Consider the following 17,945-nt stretch of genomic DNA (forward strand, 5'->3'; position numbering starts at 1 on the left):
CCAGAAGAAAAGTGCCTGAAGCATTGGACTGAAGGGAGTTTAGAAAAGAGAGGGTTCTGCATATCATCAAACTCCACCCATCTGCTTCATATGTGAACTGGTCAGACCAGTGAATAAACAAACATGGTTTCCACCCTATATTATTGTTATTATTGTTATCTTCATCACCACCGCCATGATGCATGAGTTTCCTCTGGGGAAACAATTTGGTGGGAAATTACCATATTGGCCTGAATATAAGATTTACTTTTTCACCAAATTCCAACCGTGAAAAGTTAAAATGTGGCTTATATTCGCAACCTTACGGTATGCGGCCAGGAGCGTGGGGCAAACAGTGCCAGGAGTGCGGCAAAGTGGCGCCCGCCCTGTGTGTAGTCCCCCGTCCTCTCCCCCAAGGCCAGGAAGGGAGAGAGCGAGGAAGGGAAAGGCCACCGGCGATGCAGCGCAGCCCCCCCCCAAACAGTATGCAGCCAGGAGCAGCAAGGAATGGAGCGGCTTATATTTGGGTATTTCCCCCCCTCCAATTTTAAAGATGCGGCTTATATTTGGGTGCACATTATATTGGGACCGCAGGTGGCGCTGTGGGTTAAACCACAGAGCCTAGTGCTTGCTGATCAGAAGGTCGGCGGTTCAAATCCCCGTGACGGGGTGAGCTCCCGTTGTTGGTCCCTGCTCCTGCCCACCTAGCAGTTCGAAAGCATAATAGATAAGCATAGTAGATAAATAGGTACCACTCCGGCAGGAAGGTAAACAGCATTTCCGTGCGTTGCTCTGGTTCACCAGAAGCGGCTTTGTCATGCTGGCCACATGAGCCAGAAGCTGTACGCCGGCTCCCTCGGCCAGTAAAGCGAGATGAGCTCTGCAACCCCAGAGTGGTCCGCGACTGAACCTAACGGTCAAGGGTCCCTTTACCTTTACCTCTATATTGGGGCCAATATGGTATACCTTTCATATTATGGTTCATCCAAATTTTATTTGAGAGGCTCTTTTGAGCAACAAGAATTTATTGGATCTTTTGAAAACAGTTTCTTCTTTTGAAACACCTTTCCTTTCTCAGTGTAAGCAATTATCACCTTCACATCACTTCATGCTCTTGATACATCTGTTACCTTTGACAGATCTGCCTGTGTTTGCCACTCCAGCCTTGCATATCTACACTATCTGCAGCACAAAACAACTTACATCTTTGTTGCCTCAATTAAACAAAAAATGTCATTTAAACTTCTGGGGGAAATGGTACATAATTGAACTTAAGCTTTGTGTTTTTCCTTAGTGTTTTTACAAATTGTTTGACTGCCTTAAGTATATGTTATTGGGTTACTTAACCTAGCTTTAGTTGGAATAGTATTGTCTTTGCTTTTTAAAAACTCTGCAGCAGTAAAGGCAGCATAAAGGAAACACAGTAGTTTGTCTTGATGCAATTTTATACTTTTGTGTTCTAATCTGTAGAGCAGAAGATATTATCATTATTTCTTAATTTACACCCTACCTTTCTACAAAAATACACAATGTGCCTTACATAGAATCAACACAGTATAAAAAAGATATAAGCACAACCTAAAAACAAAACAAAGAAGCAAAACCAGCAGCAATTCAAAACAAAAACAAGTGTCTGCTTCAAAAGCAGATCACACAATACAGAAGATTGGGAGATGTGAGATTGCACTATCCTCCCTACCTCTGACTGCAGTTTTTTCTGCCAGCCTTAACCAAGATTTCCTCTTACCTACCAAGGTACTTTTTTAAGGTATGCGAAAGAACAAGTTGGAAGAGAGTTGTGTTTTTGAATATATCATCTCAATTGAAAGCTATTGAACGGTTGATATTTTTGAGATTAAATCAGTTGCTAATATTGGGCAATAGAAAAAATTATCTTGCCTATCCAGAGGTATACAGATATCTTACTGTTCATAATATTGCCCATTTTTATATCTGTTTTTTGTGTAATCCAGATTTAGGGGAAAGTGATACACTTATAAAGAAGCGCATGAACAGAATGTTCTGTAAAAATTACCATTGTTGTGATAAATTTTGCTGAATAATCACTGAAAATAAGAGGGAGCAGAATTGAGGAGTTTATTTTATAATCTGATACAAAATCGACTGGGAATAAGTATGGTATTTGAATTAAATGAGGTCTACTTCTGAGTAGATATACATAGGATTATATTGTCTGTGTAAATTTGGAGATGCATGTACACATTTAGATTATGGCAAAATGACATAAATACCTCAATTTACTATAACTATAACTTCTTCTTTGGCAATCACTCGTAGCCAAGTAAGATTGCCTTCCATGAACACAATCTTAATAGTGAGTCCGTAAGTGACTGTGAAGGCCAATTCTGGATCCACACATCCTTCCACAGTGGGGACATAAGTTTCCGGGCAGGAATTAATCATGGTGAGGGTTTGCTAAATGTGCCTTCCTCTTAGCACGTTTCTTCCTTTCATCCTGAGTTTGAGTGTCTTCAAAGTCCATGACACCCTTTAGTAAAGGCTATTCTCCAACTGGAGTGCTCAGAGGCCAGTGTTTCCCAATCGTTGGTGTTTATATTACATTTTTAAAAGATTTGACTTGAGAGAGTCTTTAAACCTCTTTTATTGACCCACCAGCATTACGCTTTCCATTTTTAAGTTTGTAATAGAGTAGTTGCTTTGGAGGTTGATAATCAGGCATCCGAACAACATGACCAGTCCAGTGAAGTTGATGTTGGAGAATCATTGCTTTGGCACTGACAGTCTTTGCTTCTTCCAGTACACTGGCATCAGTTCGCCTGTTTTCCCAAGTGATGTGTAAATTTTTTCAGAGACACCGTTGATGGAATCTTTCATGGAGTTGGAGATGGCGTGTATAAGTGGTCCATGTTTCATAAACATACAGTAAGGTTGGTAGTGCAATAGGTTTGTAAACAAGCTTTTTGGTTACCCTGTGAATGTCCCGGTCTTCAAACACTCTGCACTTCAATTGGGAAAAAGCCCTTGTGGAAAGATAACTGCTCAGGTAGGAGACGTGATCAACACTTTCCAACATCACACCATTGAGTTGGATGTGTCGTGCTGCAGAGTGGTTGTTTTGTGCTTGTTGGTGCAGCACTTTGGTTTTTTTGGATGTTGAGCGATAGGCCCAGCTTTTCATAAGCTTCTGTGAAGATATTTAAGATAGTTTGGAGGTCATCCTCTGAATGTGCACACACTATGTTGTCATCAGCATTCTGAAGCTCTATGATGGAAGTTACGGTAACCTTACTCTTTGCTTTTAGCCTACTCAGATTAAAGAGCTTTCCATCCTTTCGAGATATGATTTCTACTCCGGTGGGGAGTTTCCCTTCGACAAAATGTAGGATCATACACATGAAAGTTGGGGTGATAGCACAACTCTGTTTAACACCTGATCCCACATGAATGGTTCACTTTGAGAGCCATTGTTATCTGGGATTGTTGCTGTCATATTATCATGGAGGAGCCAAAGAATGTTCACAAATTTATCTGGGCTGCCAGTTTTCAGAAGGACAGTCCACAGGACATTATGATTTACAGTGTCAAAGGCCTTAGTTAGGTCAATAAATGCCATATACAGGGAGTGGTTTTGTTTTCTGCATTTTTCTTGAAGCTGTCGAGCAGTGAAAATCATGTCAACTGTTCCCCTAGGAAGTTGAAAACCATTTTGGGATTCAGGAAGGGTGGGCACAAATAGCTTTTTAAAAACAATCATTTTGCATTGTGGCATCATCTGCATGTCACAATAAATCATAGTTAATGATTTACCTGTAGTGCAAGTGAGAGCAACAAACCACAATCCCTGGTTTAGCTTTTCGCTCTTAACCATGGCTGGTTAGCAAAGGTTTGTTCTTGGGCTCCTATCATAGTTTGTTGTGACTAAACAAACCATGACAAACCATTTCAAACATAATACTAAGTCAGGGGTTGTATTTTGTTGCTCCCTCATGCTTAGGAGGGAAGTGATCTCTGAGTTCATGGTAAACCATTACCTATGATTTACCATAATGTGCAAACTGGTTTGGTATGTAAATGTAATTTGGTGCAATCAGCTAGGACCTTTTAATTTGCAAGCTTCAGTGAAATGAATATAGACTTGTTTGCAAATCCACTAGTACCCTTGTGGAACTTCCATTCATCTCAGTTGGGTTAGTGTGTAAACTTCCCAGGATTGTACCGCACACAAATCAAGTTAAACTGTTATATTTCAGGTCATTTGCCTCTGTCCCATTTCTTTGAAATTCAAAATGTGAGTGCTGTAATTAACATTCAAACAAATGTTCTGATGGTGTGACCCTTTCTCAAGCTCCTATTGGTCTCTGGCACTGAACAAATAAATAACAATGTAACAATTTCGTAGTTTGTGGGCAATAGACCGTGGTAAGAATATTGTGTTGGTACATAGGAGTCTTGGGTTCTAATCCTTTTTCAGCCATAGAATTCCCTCAATTGCCTCCAGCAAATTATTCTTTCTCAGTTTGTTGTGATCGCAAATGAAATATTTTTTCCCTACTAGACAGACTGCATTGGTAATGGAAATAATTGTAATCTCATAGTAACATTTTGGGGTATCTGCTTTATCTGCTTTATTTTAGAATGAAAATAACCAGATATAGTCTCTTAACCATTTGTTTCCACTGAATATTGCTTTGGAACACAGTGCCTTAGCTTCACTGCAATTATTTGTCGCGGTGAGCTGCCCTATATAGCATGGTGCTGCTTGCACAGTAAAGCAATGTGTTTGTGTATACAAGACTTGAGTCAGAAGAGAAAACTAATTCAGTTTAGTTTAGTCTGTTTTTCTTTTTGTAACTAGTCATTTAGGTCCTGCTGGAAAGTATTTTTTTGTAGTGCTTTGTCATCTAAATGTGTCTGCTGTCTCCTTAAGCTGTTCCCAGTAAAAGCAGTGTGCTGAAATAAGTAGTATTTTCCACCTCACTTATGACAATTGGTTTTAGTTATACTGTACAGTATCTACTTCATGTTAGACCTTTTCTTTAGTCCTGGTATTCTGCTAAATGTAATAGGATCCCAGAAAGTGGGTTACACAAAGCCATGCTCAAAACATGTGTAAAAATTACTGTTGTTATACTCACAATAATTTTTGCTGAATAATCACTGAAAATAAGAGGGAGCAGAATTGAGGTTTTTAAGTTGCAATCCTATACACACTTGAGAATAAGTCAATTTGAAATAAAAGGGGTCCGCTCTGAGAAGATATATGTAGGATTATAAATATTATTTGAAATACAGTATAGGCAAACATGTTAATGCCTTCCTAAATTTGTTGTCAATGAGTAGATGTGAGCATGAGAGATTTGTATTGCTAAATAGTATTTAACAATATGAGGGAGTATTGTGTCTTCTGTTGTAGCCTAGTCTAAATACAGAGCTGTTTCAGCAAGCTGTGTCCTTGAGCTGCTATGTTGTATGAATATGCTAATAAGGAGAATGAGGAGAATTAACAAGCAAGTGTGAGATACAGGCAAGCAGGGTAGATTGATTTAAATCAAGTTGATTTAAATCGCTCAAGAAAAAGACCTGGTTTAAATAATTTAAATCAACTTTCCAATTTTCTAATTAATATATTTCGTGAACAAGCATGCATACTAATTGTTTCTATAACAATTAATACATATTTGGTTTTTGTAATCCAGCAGCATAAGGACCACATGTCTTCTGAACTGCAGGATTTATATCTGTAAAACCAGGGGACGAGTTCTGAAATTAAGGATTTCTCTTTACGCATGGAAAGACACTAAGCAAGACCACTTACTTTAAGTCTGACTTTCTTAGTTCTTTTCAAAAGCATGTGTTAGTATTTCCTGGGCAGGACAGTATTTCTGCATGAGATGGAAACCAATGTCCATGTTGTTTGGATGAGAGAATTTCTGAGACCATAAGCATGGTTTAGGAAGCTGGAATTGTTCCTATTTTATTCTTCAGCTCACTCATCTCCAGAGTCCTCCGATAGATACTGTAGCAGTGCACCACTCTGCCTTGCCTGACTGCTGACAGAGTGAGTTCAAATCTGCTGTTATAATGTCACTGCCAAGCTAATTGTGGATGTAGGCTAGCAAAAGACTTTGTACACTTTTATGATTTATATTATGTCATTCCTACCATTCTTATGAGCTCAATAAGAAAGGGCAGGGGAAGCAACTGATCACTGTCTGCAGATGTGACTTAATTATTTTCACCTCCTATCACTTAAGCATAGTGATCGCCTGAATAATGCAATTCCTTGAAAAGTATGACTGGCTTCTGCAGGAAGTGGAGGCCTTCCCAAATTACATAGTCAAAGCACGATCTTTTGGGATTTTGATTTATGCCTCACCCAGGTGAGATATATTAAAGTTGAATGAAATGTGGCAACCACTTCCCACCAGCAACTCACGGATGCACACTTGGGAGCATCCTTTTCCCTGGAGCCAATCTACCTATCTCTGGGTTGGGGAACCTGTCAATCTCCAGATGGGACTCTCAGCAGTCTCCCAGCCAGCATGGCCAATGGTCAGAGATGAAGACAGTCATAGTCCAGCAACAGAGGTGAGGCCATCTGTAACAAGGAGCAGCAGAGCACAAATACCCGTTTTCCCATCAGTCAGTTTGCAATGTTCATTCTTTCATATCCTCCATGATGTCCCATCAGAAACCCAGTCATGGGTTTGTTGCATGAGCACATGCCTCATTTTTAAAGCGTGTAATGTTCATGTCTGTTTCTTGTTTGGAAATCCCCAGTGGACTGCCTTAGATACACAATTAATAGCAGCCTTTCATAAATGCCTTGTCCTGGCTGCTCTGTCCTCAGTCCCTGACTCACCAGTGGCAAGCAGCAGAAGCAAACTGATAAGTCCTGTGTTCTCCTTTGGGAAATATTTCACTATAAATTGTTTTGAGTATTGGAAGTAAAGTTTCCAATTACAGAATGAACACACGCTGGAATTTTAAAAGTGACCCTGCCTTAAAAGAACTCATTTGTTTCTGTAAAATAGAAAATGCAAAAATAAAATAAGAGCTTATTTCAGTATTACTGAAAAGTGTAACACCCACAGATGTATTGTGAAGGACTTGGAAGGGCTGAGGAAAGGTAGTAAGGGTACAAGCCTTGAGCATGATGTTCCTTTATTGCCCCAAAATTAGTGGCAACAAATGGAGGAAATGTTACAACAGTACCATTTTGAAAATCAGAGAGAATGTTCCGCTGTGTAAAATCCTATCCCATATAGAACTTCTCAAATGTAGGCAGTACTATTTAAAAAAACCTATTTTTTAAAACTAGATCCAGTCCCTATAGGTTAATTAACAAAGCCTTTTCAAAGAACGAGCCTTTTGGTTAGAATTTTAAAGTTTTTTTTAAAAAAGGTACATATTATAGCTTCTTTTTAATAGTCTTCAATCAGATCCTCACATTCCATTTCAATCATTGCTTGGCAGTTCCATGGATCTTTCTGGTGAAAGGATTTTCTTACCTGCCATATCACCTTCACTTGGAATGAAAAGAAGTGAAATGTTTGGTGTTTCAAAATCAGCTGAGGACTTCTTTTTGGACATCATGGGAACATTTAGCCAAGTACACCATGGGACATTATTCCTGGAGGGACCTGCACTAGGAGAGACATCCAGCTGTGACCTCTATAAATGGATGCAGATTACAAAGAAGGGAACTTGCCTTTCATCTGAATATAGGATAGTGAGAGGATTGGTTCTGGGAAGCATACATCTCATGTTAAGGCTTAGAAATGTGATTAATAGATACTACTGCTGCACCTGGATTTGCTGCTATGGAGAGGGTGGGTACTTCTGCCCAGGGATTTTTTTCAGCTGGAACTTGCTGGAATTGAGTTCCGGCAAGGGTGGGTGCCACTGCCATTATATGAGAACAAAGAATGCCTTCATGGTGAGTTTTGCCACCTCTTTTTCTAGAAAAATATGGCTTCTGCCACATTTAAGATGTTGGCTGAAGCACTGGCAAGAGCATCTGGGTTTGCCAAGGATTTGCTGAGTGGTGCATTTGGGTTTGTTTTTAACGTACTAGCATTCCTAGACTGAAACATTAATCTGTTGCTGAAATCTCATCTGTCACAGAACCATGGAAGCTATTGGTGGCTTGCTATTTTTTTTATTTTGACTGAGAAACCTACATAGTAGTGGCAGAGGTGGTGGGCACCTATGATGCTTTTGCTATGGTGGGCAATCAGTTCATGCAAAGATAGAGTAAGGCTGCTTCTTTTTCATACCCTTTGATTATGATTATTTATTATATATTAAATTTGTATATCGCCCTCCATCCGTACATCTCGGAGCGATTCACAATCCAAAACTACTGCATGACGAGAGTAGTTTATTTCTTTCAGCCAAAGAGGCTATTATGTGAATTGCAGTTTCTTGCTTACTGGAAGTTGAAGCAACCTCTCAGAATCTCCAGATGTACATATGTATTGCATGAGCACACTTGTGTGCATTCAGAATTTCACCCTATGTATCTATAGACCACTTTACTAGTGCGAGTGAACTGTGAGAGGCAGAGACGAATCTGTTGTTACTTAAGTTATTATGATACTGTTTTGTTGAACGATCAGCTCAAGGAATGAGATGAACTGAATTATTGTATTAGTGAGCTATAGTAAAAGTCTCTGCCTTCTTTTTGAAAGACCTTTGTCTGATAGTCTAATAAATACATCCAGAGAATCCAGCTTTGTCCCCTTCCTCTTATCCCCTTGCAAGGCTAGCACAATAAGACCTTCTATAGCCAGCTCAGAGAAGGGTCCCTCTTCATGTAAATAACACTGACTTTTCATTTAAATATTTTGTTGAAAGTATTTATACTAATTTGTCACACCAGCTGCCTCTACTATAGATTGCTGTTCAGTGTTAACACTCAGTCATATTTTAGGGTTAATTTACAGGCAGACTTCTCATTTGCAGACTCCCACAGAAATCTGGAGGAGCTGACCTAACTAAACACATATGAAAAAAAGCCAAGTTTGGATTTGAGCATTTTTAATATCAGTTGTGGGAGAGGGGGAATGCACCCAACGCAAATTATTTCCGTGTGTTATGTTGATTTTTCCTTGTGAAATTTTGCTTTAAAGGCATTATGATATTGTCAGTTTTATTATGACCTCTGCTCCCAAGCAATTTTTCTCCTTGGGGACTTGTCTCAGGCTGGGATGGGGCTTTTGGAGCCCCACCATGATAAATACTGACTGGGAGAATCATTTTCTCAGGAAAATATGATAAGGGCTACCTACTCTTGCCTGCCCATAACATAGTTTAGTAATGGTGAGCAGAAGATGGATTAGGATCTACTGGTGTCCCTGCAGATTTCTGAGTGAATGAAGTACAGTGGTACCTCGGTTTAAGTACACAATTGGTTCCGGAAGTCTGTACTTAACCTGAAGCATACTTAACCTGAAGCAAACTTTCCCATTGAAAGTAACGGAAAGCGGATTAATCCGTTCCAGACGGGTCCGCGGAGTACTTAAACCGAAAGTACTCAAACCGAAGCGTACTTAAACCGAGGTATGACTGTAGAAGCAAGGATTTCTGACTCTCAACTTGTTTAAAAATGGCAACAACAAAATAAACAGCCCCTTCCCAAAATTACAGTGCTGAAATGAGGAAAGTAGAGTATGTTGAATATATTTTTATATAGAAGGACTGTGAGCTCAGTTCAGTTTTTGGCACTCAAAACAAATTCCTGGGCTAAAAATTCTTTAAATTCTGCGCACCATTGCTTCAAATCACCCTGCACTCTTCTTTATTGGGATTCAGTGGTGAGCTAGTTTTTTATAATAATTTTTATTAAAGATTTCTTAGTTTACAAAAATATGTGCATTGTCTATTTTTTCCAAGTTATGTTTTCTACAGATGAGTTTCATTTGTTGTGTGACATTAGTGTTGCATGCAGTATTAGGTTGGGAAGAAAAGAGGGGGAGGGAGGGAGGGGATGGGGTGGTAATGCTTCTATTCTTCTTAGTGTAGGTGTGGGCTTTTGTGTCAGCGTCACTTGTGTGGGTTCTCTTTCTATTCACTTATATTTCCTTGGTGGTGAGAGAGGTTGGATGTGGCCTAGGGTTTGGTTGGTTGTCTTTGGTTGGCTGTAGTGAGATTTGTTTGTGTGTGTGAGGGTGGGTTTTTGGGTCAGGTTAGCCATATTGATTCGTATGATGTCGGCGGATTCTTGTTGTTGTCTTGTTGGGCAATGTATGTGATAAAGGTGTTTTCTATTTGTCCCCATGCCAGTTTCAGTTCATTGGTTAGTTTTTCTAGTAAGGCTGTTTTCCATACTGTTTGATACCATTGGTCATAGCTGCCAAGTTTTCCCTTTTCTCGCGAGGAAGCCTATTCAGCATAAGGGAAAATCCCTTAAAAAAAGGGATAACTTGGCAGCTATGCCATTGGTTCATGTTTACTCCTGACAGGTCTCTTCAGTGTCTGGCTCTGATGCTTCTGGCTGCTGAGAGTAGGTGGGTTATCAGCTCTTTATAATGTGAGTGGACATTATTATCTTGGAAGATGTTCAGTAGGGCCCATACTGGGGTGACTTCTAATACTTGTTTAGTTATTTTGCTTATTTCTTGTATGACTAAAGTTCAGAAGAGTTGGATTTTGGGACATTACCACCACATGTGGAGGCATTTGCCTGTGGAGATGCATCCTCTCCAGCATTTTGGTGATGCTCCTGGGTTAATTTCATAGCCTATGTTGTCCCCCCATTGTTTTTTTATTACGTCGAGGGGGTTTGTGGAATTTTGGAGCAGTATTTTGTATATTGTAGATACCATCCCCTTGGCGTGTCCCTTTGTTGTTAGGAGGAGGTTTTCGAAGATTGTCAAGAGCATAGCTGCTGCTGTTTTTACTACTGGGTTTTTTTTAAGAAGGCATGTAATTAGTGGTGTGTTTGCCAAGGCATTTGGATGTCCCCTAGATTGGCTTGAAGTTTTTGTGTTGATGTGGGTTTGTTATTTTTGTAGAAGTCTACTAGGTGATATGAGCCAGAGGTCTTAGTGGGGATGGGGTTGGGGACAGTTTGCCTGCTTCTTCCTTCTATGCTTTAAGCATGGTCTGTGTGAACCTGTTTAGTGTTGTGGGGATTTTCCTTAGTTTGTTTGGGAGGAATGGGTATGCTGCATTGGGGGTATTTTCGATTATGTCTCTCTCCAGGTGTACCCATTGTTTTGTTTCGTCTTCTAGAATATATGGGGTTATGACTTGGTTGGTGATGTAGTATAGTTCTATGTTGGGGATTCCTCACCCTCCTTCTGAGGAGGGGAGGTGTAGGTATTGGGGTTTATTCTTGGGTTTCTGTCTGATTTATCTTGGTGATGTTGGCAAATTCTTTTTGGATATATGGGTGTTGAAACACATAGCCTCAGATTTTTACAGATTTTTTTTTCAGTTTACTTGTAGATCCGATACCATTGCATCAGTGGTGGGTGGGTCTGCTCCCATCTCTGAATGCGGCAACTAGTTCTAGGTGACATGACTGCACTCTCCTGTTGCTGTTCAAGTTGCTACTGTCTTCTGTTTGGCTTCTTCACTTGGCTGAGCAAACTTTCCTCCACTGAGGCGCTCTCCTCCAACTTGACTCCAGAGCGACAGAAGTCAGGGTGGTAAAGGGAGATCCTTCACTCCTCCCACCCTTATTCCTACAATAGAGGCTCCCTCCTCTGTTTCTTCCTCCACCAGCAGAGCCTGCTAGCCCAGTTTCAGGCCCAACAGCACTTCAGGACTTAAGACATCCACTGAAAACTTTATCAGTCAGAAATGTTAGCTGCTATTAGAAATCTATAGCAGTTTATATTGCTGCCTGCTGTCTGTATCCTAAGGAGTTAAATATGCATCTAGGCTAACCAACAGTCATGTAATATCAGCATGTAAATTAAAAACAGGTTGGTTTTTTAATAGATACCTGTGGGGGGGGGTAGTTTAAAAGCTTTCAGTGTTGTTAATGGCTAGTTTGCATGTTTCCAATTCTGTAGCACCAACAACAGCTACTGACAGCCTTTATTTAGTGACAGGTTACCTTCAGTTGATAGCCAAACTCATTATCCACTGCAATCAGTGTTAAGCAGATGAACAATATAGAGAGGTGTCCTTATTTTTTATTAGGTATGTTACAAGATACACTCTCAAGGTGTTTGAAGTACCCTGCAGTTTCCACTAGAGGGTGATTCCTCCCAGACATGGTTTTAAACTATTAAGAAAAGCAGTTCCTACAATCTGCATGATGCTGTAATTTTGCTTGAGTTTAAGCAGAACTTATTCTATGTGACATTACAACTACATATGTGCTTTCACAGTACTTAAAGCAAACTTAGCAAATTAAACAGAGTAAGATTCACTGTATGTTGTGGTGGATGGGGATCATTTCCTGTTAACAAAAAGAACATGTTGATATTTTATTGGACAGTCCTTGACATGGCATGAAATATTGTATCAGGGCATTGAATCTAAGCACTTTATGGTTACTCTTTACTTTCTTTAAAAGAAAAAAATGACATTACTGTATCAGTGTTATTCTGTACAATTGTTTGCAATTAGAAGCATTTGATGACTTCATGCTGAGTTTTTGAGTTAAATTCATAAGCCCCACATAGGAAATATGAAAGACAAAACATACTCAGATGTTAACCGTTTGCTGTTATAATTGTCTCTTTTTGTTTCTGTGGTCTAACAGGAGAAAATTTAAATTAATAATTTTAAATCAATCAGTTCTATATCATTTTAATTTAAGAATTTGAATAGTGTTCCAAAAATACAGCCTCAAACTAGTTTAATGTTCTCTTCTCTTTCTGCCCAGATTAGCTGATTGCCAATTAGAGCCTGCTCTGTAGACAATATTGTTAATGCATCTCTTGGCTGTAAATGGATGTATTGTTTAAAGAGTCAAACATAATTATTGATTCTAATTCTGCCTGTGATACCACCATACACACACACACTTTCCGTGGTTTAACTTTTACATCTATACATTTACCAGTGTAATGAAATACTCTGTTTTTTGCCAGTTGTTTTGAGCATTGGATGCACCTTGTTGGAAGCTGCGAAATACATTTATTGGTTAATTTAATTTGTCAGCCCCTTTTCTCTGTCCTTGTTGATGCAGCCTGTCATATCCTTCTTTTAAAAGTCACATGTACTATTGTGGAGCTTCAGCATTTAGGTGGTGAAATCTTTTTTTAGATATGGTGACATTAAATTGAAATTCTGCTACAGAGTTCAGCCCAGAATACAGATGTGGACATAAGGCTGAAACCCTAAGCATTATTACTTAGAGGTAAGTGTCTTTGAAATCAGTAGGATGTACTTCCAAAACAGGCAAGCCTATTTAGAGCCCATGTTACCCAATTGATTGTGAAGTATGGTAAGAAGTTAATACTTCTTTAAAAAGTTGAACATATGTATTCAAATCTTAGTAGGACACTGACAATTCCATATTGGCCCCACTAGATTCTATAACAGCATGCATACATTCTTTTGTGATTCTATGCCTCATTGTTTCTTGCAATCCATCAGCTGCTGCCTCTGCCCCAGGAGTGCAAATCTGTTGTTTGCAGAATCTGCTTTACTCAAGTCAGGTCAGGATTCTGTGAGACTCCATACTGATTTGCCCGCTTTCCACTTATTCTTGTTTCTTTCTGTCATGTAAGTTGGTGCAGGAATATTGAAGCCAGGCAACATCTCATAAACTTGAGATTAGAATAGTGCTTTAGTTTGTGGCTTGTGCAAGTTGTGCTCCTTGTGCTCTGAATTCATAACTCTTTTCCCTGTCCATTGACTTGAAGGGTAATTTCCATATATGCTGACTTGCTGCACCCTCAATTAGCCCCTCTTTCCCTCTGCTCTTGTTGCTTGTATTTACTAAGGCCTATGTATTTATTTATATAATTTGGATATAGGAGTTTTGGGCTTCCAGAGCAAAAGTAGAGGGTTAACATTTGAGTGTGTCTGTGTATGCATTTGTGAGATACGGTGGGAAGAAAGGAAAGATCATTCAAGAAAGAATGTCCAAGCCTTACTTGTAGCTGAAAGTCATTCAACAGTATTGAGAGAGAGAGAGGAGAGAGAGAGATTTTATGTTCTTGATTGTCACAAATTTACAAGTGCTCCTTCTGCTTATGTTGTGTGTATGCTTGTTTAATTTTTTAAGGTTCTAATTACCGTATGTATAACTTTAATACATAATTTTAATTCCAGTTTGAGGATGAATCCATGACAGCTATTTAGAAGTGTGTGTATTATTACACTTATCTTATTTTTAAAAGAAAACCAGTTTGAAGGACCATCATTAGGTTTTCATACAAACTCCTCCAATAAACCTGCCCACTGTCTTGATATGTTTAGCCCTCTGTCTTTTCCTCATCCAGAAGCAAACAATGTTTCTTGCTTGAACTGGATATTGCACGAATGCAGTATTCAGCAGGTTTGGGCAGACTTCAGACTGGCACAATCTGCTTTGAGTTTTATCTGCCAGTTAGGTGCATTGCAAGTTACCCACTCCATGAGCCACAGCACTGGGATGACCTGCAAGTGAAAGTACAAATTTGCATATGAGTTACTGCAGATCAGAAATTCTAAAAAGCCTGACTCATTGGAAATCAGAAATCCTTGCTGATCTACCACACATCATCCAGAGATCTACCAGAGGACCCCAGTTCAGTTCATAGCTTGGTTCTATCTATTCTATGTCTAAACAGCTTGTGTTATGGGATTACACTGTGCATTCTGTTCTGGCATATGTTTTCTCCTTGTTCTGGTCAAGATATGTTTTTTAAGTGACTACATTTGAAATGATATTTTTGCTTATAATTTCAGGTTGAAGTCTTGGCCTCGGAGGATGCTTCATTTGGACTCAAGGTCTGTAGTTGATGAAGTTTTGACTTTCTAGGTGTCATCAATGTAGGATGGTTGCTTTGATTTTGCATAAAAAATTATTCCCCACCCCTGAAAACTGTATCAATATTTGATTCAAATCCACCAGTTCAAGCAATATCTGGGGCTTAATACTCTGAAGGTGGCATTTCATATGGTCTGTGGTGTTCCACCTATTTTCAAAGTGAAAGGTTTTGAGGGGACTCAGATTAGAAAAGCTGATGTTATAGGGGAATGGAAAGAGGGGACTTTTGAATGTGGTGTTTCATAGAGTTCCGGAGTTTGTTAATAAGCCTTTTGCATTTGTGTACTAATAGCCATTTTTACTTCTAAGGGGGTTGATGTCTGACCAATTTGGTAGTTCTGATTTGTACTGTATGGAATTTTAGGTTATTCTAGAGATATTGTGAAGGTTCTATGCATACTTTCACAAACTTAAACATTGATTTCAGTTATTTGTGAAATCTTGGATAATGCACATTATGGTATCGATCTCATTCTTAAGCGTACTGAGTAGCAGATGATCCTAGGCAAAACAGATTGTGTGTAGGCTATACATGCACTTAGTGAGAAGAGAGAATGGTTATGTGGAGAGGGAGAAGAATTTGGGAACATGAGCCTAAATCACAAGTCTCCTGCTGTTGAATTTTCCATATAATATGATACTTCTGAAAGGCATAACAGCAGCATTATCACCAAGGTAGAACAATCAGTAAGAAAAGAATGGATTTCAAAATTCATAAGGGAGAACCATGCACAAAATTAACTCTGGTAACTGGGAAAAAATCCAAATTTACAATGTTAAAGTTACTAAATATTTATGACAGCATGCTTTACCATTGTTCCCTTATTATGTTGTGATACCTGATAAACTGATTTAAACTAAATTATTAAAAATAAGTAGCCCTGCTCTACTGTTATGTGAAGTATTTAACATATGGTATTCTGTAGCACTTTCTGTCTTTTTTTGTTTTAAGGCGCAGCGTGCATACAGTACATTCACTGAATATTTAATAAAGCTGGAGGGTCAGTTCTTGCAAAATCATCTCTATAATCCTTCATGCTAGCTGAGTAAACAGAAGTATTACTGAAGATTATTGTAGCCAATAGCTCTCATTGCTGACCCATTCAGGAGAAGGCTCTGCTATTATTTTATGGCTAAAGTTGCAAGTTGGCAATAGTATTAGGTAGGCCCAATTTATATGTGACAAAGGCCATGGTTTAAAGCGCTTACCATGTAAATGTTCCACTTTCTTCCCATCATATTTAAATGCATTTAGCACATGCATCAACCCACTCATGTTTAGCATTAGCAGTTCAGCGACCCAGGAGGGCAGACGGCTGGCACACTAAGTCTACACGCGAATGAGCCAGTGCATATGGTAAGTGCTTTTAAAAGGGAAGGAAGCGTGTATTGCAGGGGTAAGCACTTCCCTTGGCCAACGTCACACACAAACAGAGCTTAATGGCTAACTTTGCACAGATTGAAAAACTGATGTATGTTTTAATTATGGCAGGAATGGTTGTAATAATAATAATAATAATTTAATAATAATATTTTTTTTATACCCCGCCCATCTGACTGGGTTTCCCCAGCCACTCTGGGTGGCTTCCAACAAAATATTAAAATACAATAGTCTGTTAAGCATTAAAAGCTTCCCTAAACAGGGCTGCCTTCAGATTGTTAGCAAACACCATGGAAGACACCAAGGCTCCGTGCCTTCCTGGTCGACCTGCTGGGTGTCTCACCCTGTGGTGCAGCTTGAGATAATGACCTAGACCTCAGTAGCCTAGGCACGCTGTTGCAGAGTCCATGCAGCCAGAAACGGTGAGAGAGACGGTAGTGACATTATTTACAAGCGTTTATTAAGCATAACTCAGGAGAGAGAAAAACATGTCCTCTCCTTCTTGATCAACGCAGCAGAGCAAAAGCAAAAGCAATACACAACGGAAGTGCACAGACATGTGACATACAACAGCTACATGCCTGTACCTTAAGGTGGAACTGAATTCCCAACACAGATGTCTACTAAATGTCTGGTTGTTGTTTTTCTCTTTTTTTCTCTTTGGTTTTTCTTTGCGTACATTCATATGCTACACACACACACACACACACACACACACACACACACGTATATTTAAGTCCAAATCTCTCTCCTATCAATATACCCCTGATAGTATAAGATACTGTTTCCCAAAATTTCTACTGAACTTCCTATTGGATGCTCTACACTGGCTGCATCTTACCGGGTTATTGGCTAACACTAATAAATCACAAGCAGTCAGAACTGTTCAGAACTGGAAATATTAATAAGATTGCATGATGACTTCCAAGTTGAATTTCTAACTTTTTAACGTGTGTTTTAAATAATCTTTGAAGTGTACTTTTTGTCAATGGAACAATAATAGTTCTATGTACCTACAATATCCTACAATCCAGTATGAATGCATACTTAATTGCTTGTAAATATATATTCTTTGTAGTCAAGACAGAGTACTGGTTCCAAGGTATTTTAATCAGTGATCTCCTAGCTTCCTTTGGTTCCTATTTGGTAACACTGCCCAATTACTATGAGGAAGTGCATGTAGCAGAGTGGGTGATACGAACAAACTGCATAGCATAGTAAGTGAACATTGTTGCCTGTATTTTCTTGTGATACCTAAAAAGCTGTCTTGGAATAATTTATGAAAAACAAATAGAGCTGCTCTAGTATTCTTTTAAAGTATTTAACAAATGTAGCATTCTAACTGGGAATAAAAGGGCAATTTCTGAGCTCTCCCCCTCTTATGGGAAGTGCATTTTTACATATTTCATGCCAAAAATCTTAGGTAGATCAAAGAGTTCTTCTGAGAAGAAACCTTTAGTACAGTGTTCAACAGAATTAATGTAGTGTTGGAAGATTAATCATATATTATCATCTGTTACAGAAAAAACCCACTTTTTCTGTAAATTGTCACACACCTCTGTCCCCATATGCTATGACAGCTAAGCTTAGGGAGGTATAACCACCATAATCTTCCCCATGTTTACCCCCTGCCTTGATTTTGCTGCTATTTCTCTGCTG

At 39.1% G+C, this 17,945-nt stretch overlaps 1 protein-coding gene across 12 annotated transcripts in view; it reads left to right on the forward strand.

Annotated features, from left to right (window-relative positions):
- The window catches only part of ARID1B (AT-rich interaction domain 1B), a 357,452-nt gene that overhangs the window by 172,877 nt on the left and 166,630 nt on the right, over positions 1 to 17,945 (forward strand). For 8 of the 12 annotated variants that reach the window (XM_035108659.3, XM_035108661.3, XM_035108664.3 and 5 more), the window contains exon 5: positions 14,824 to 14,865. The exons of the other annotated variants lie outside the window; for them this stretch is intronic. In XM_035108659.3, coding sequence (XP_034964550.3) covers positions 14,824 to 14,865 — 42 coding nt within the window. The remainder of the gene's footprint in view (positions 1 to 14,823; positions 14,866 to 17,945) is intronic. 12 annotated transcript variants of the gene reach the window in all.

The sequence above is a fragment of the Zootoca vivipara genome, chromosome 3, assembly GCF_965207765.1.
Source record: "Zootoca vivipara chromosome 3, rZooViv2.hap1.1, whole genome shotgun sequence".
Classification (NCBI taxonomy): domain Eukaryota; kingdom Metazoa; phylum Chordata; class Lepidosauria; order Squamata; family Lacertidae; genus Zootoca; species Zootoca vivipara.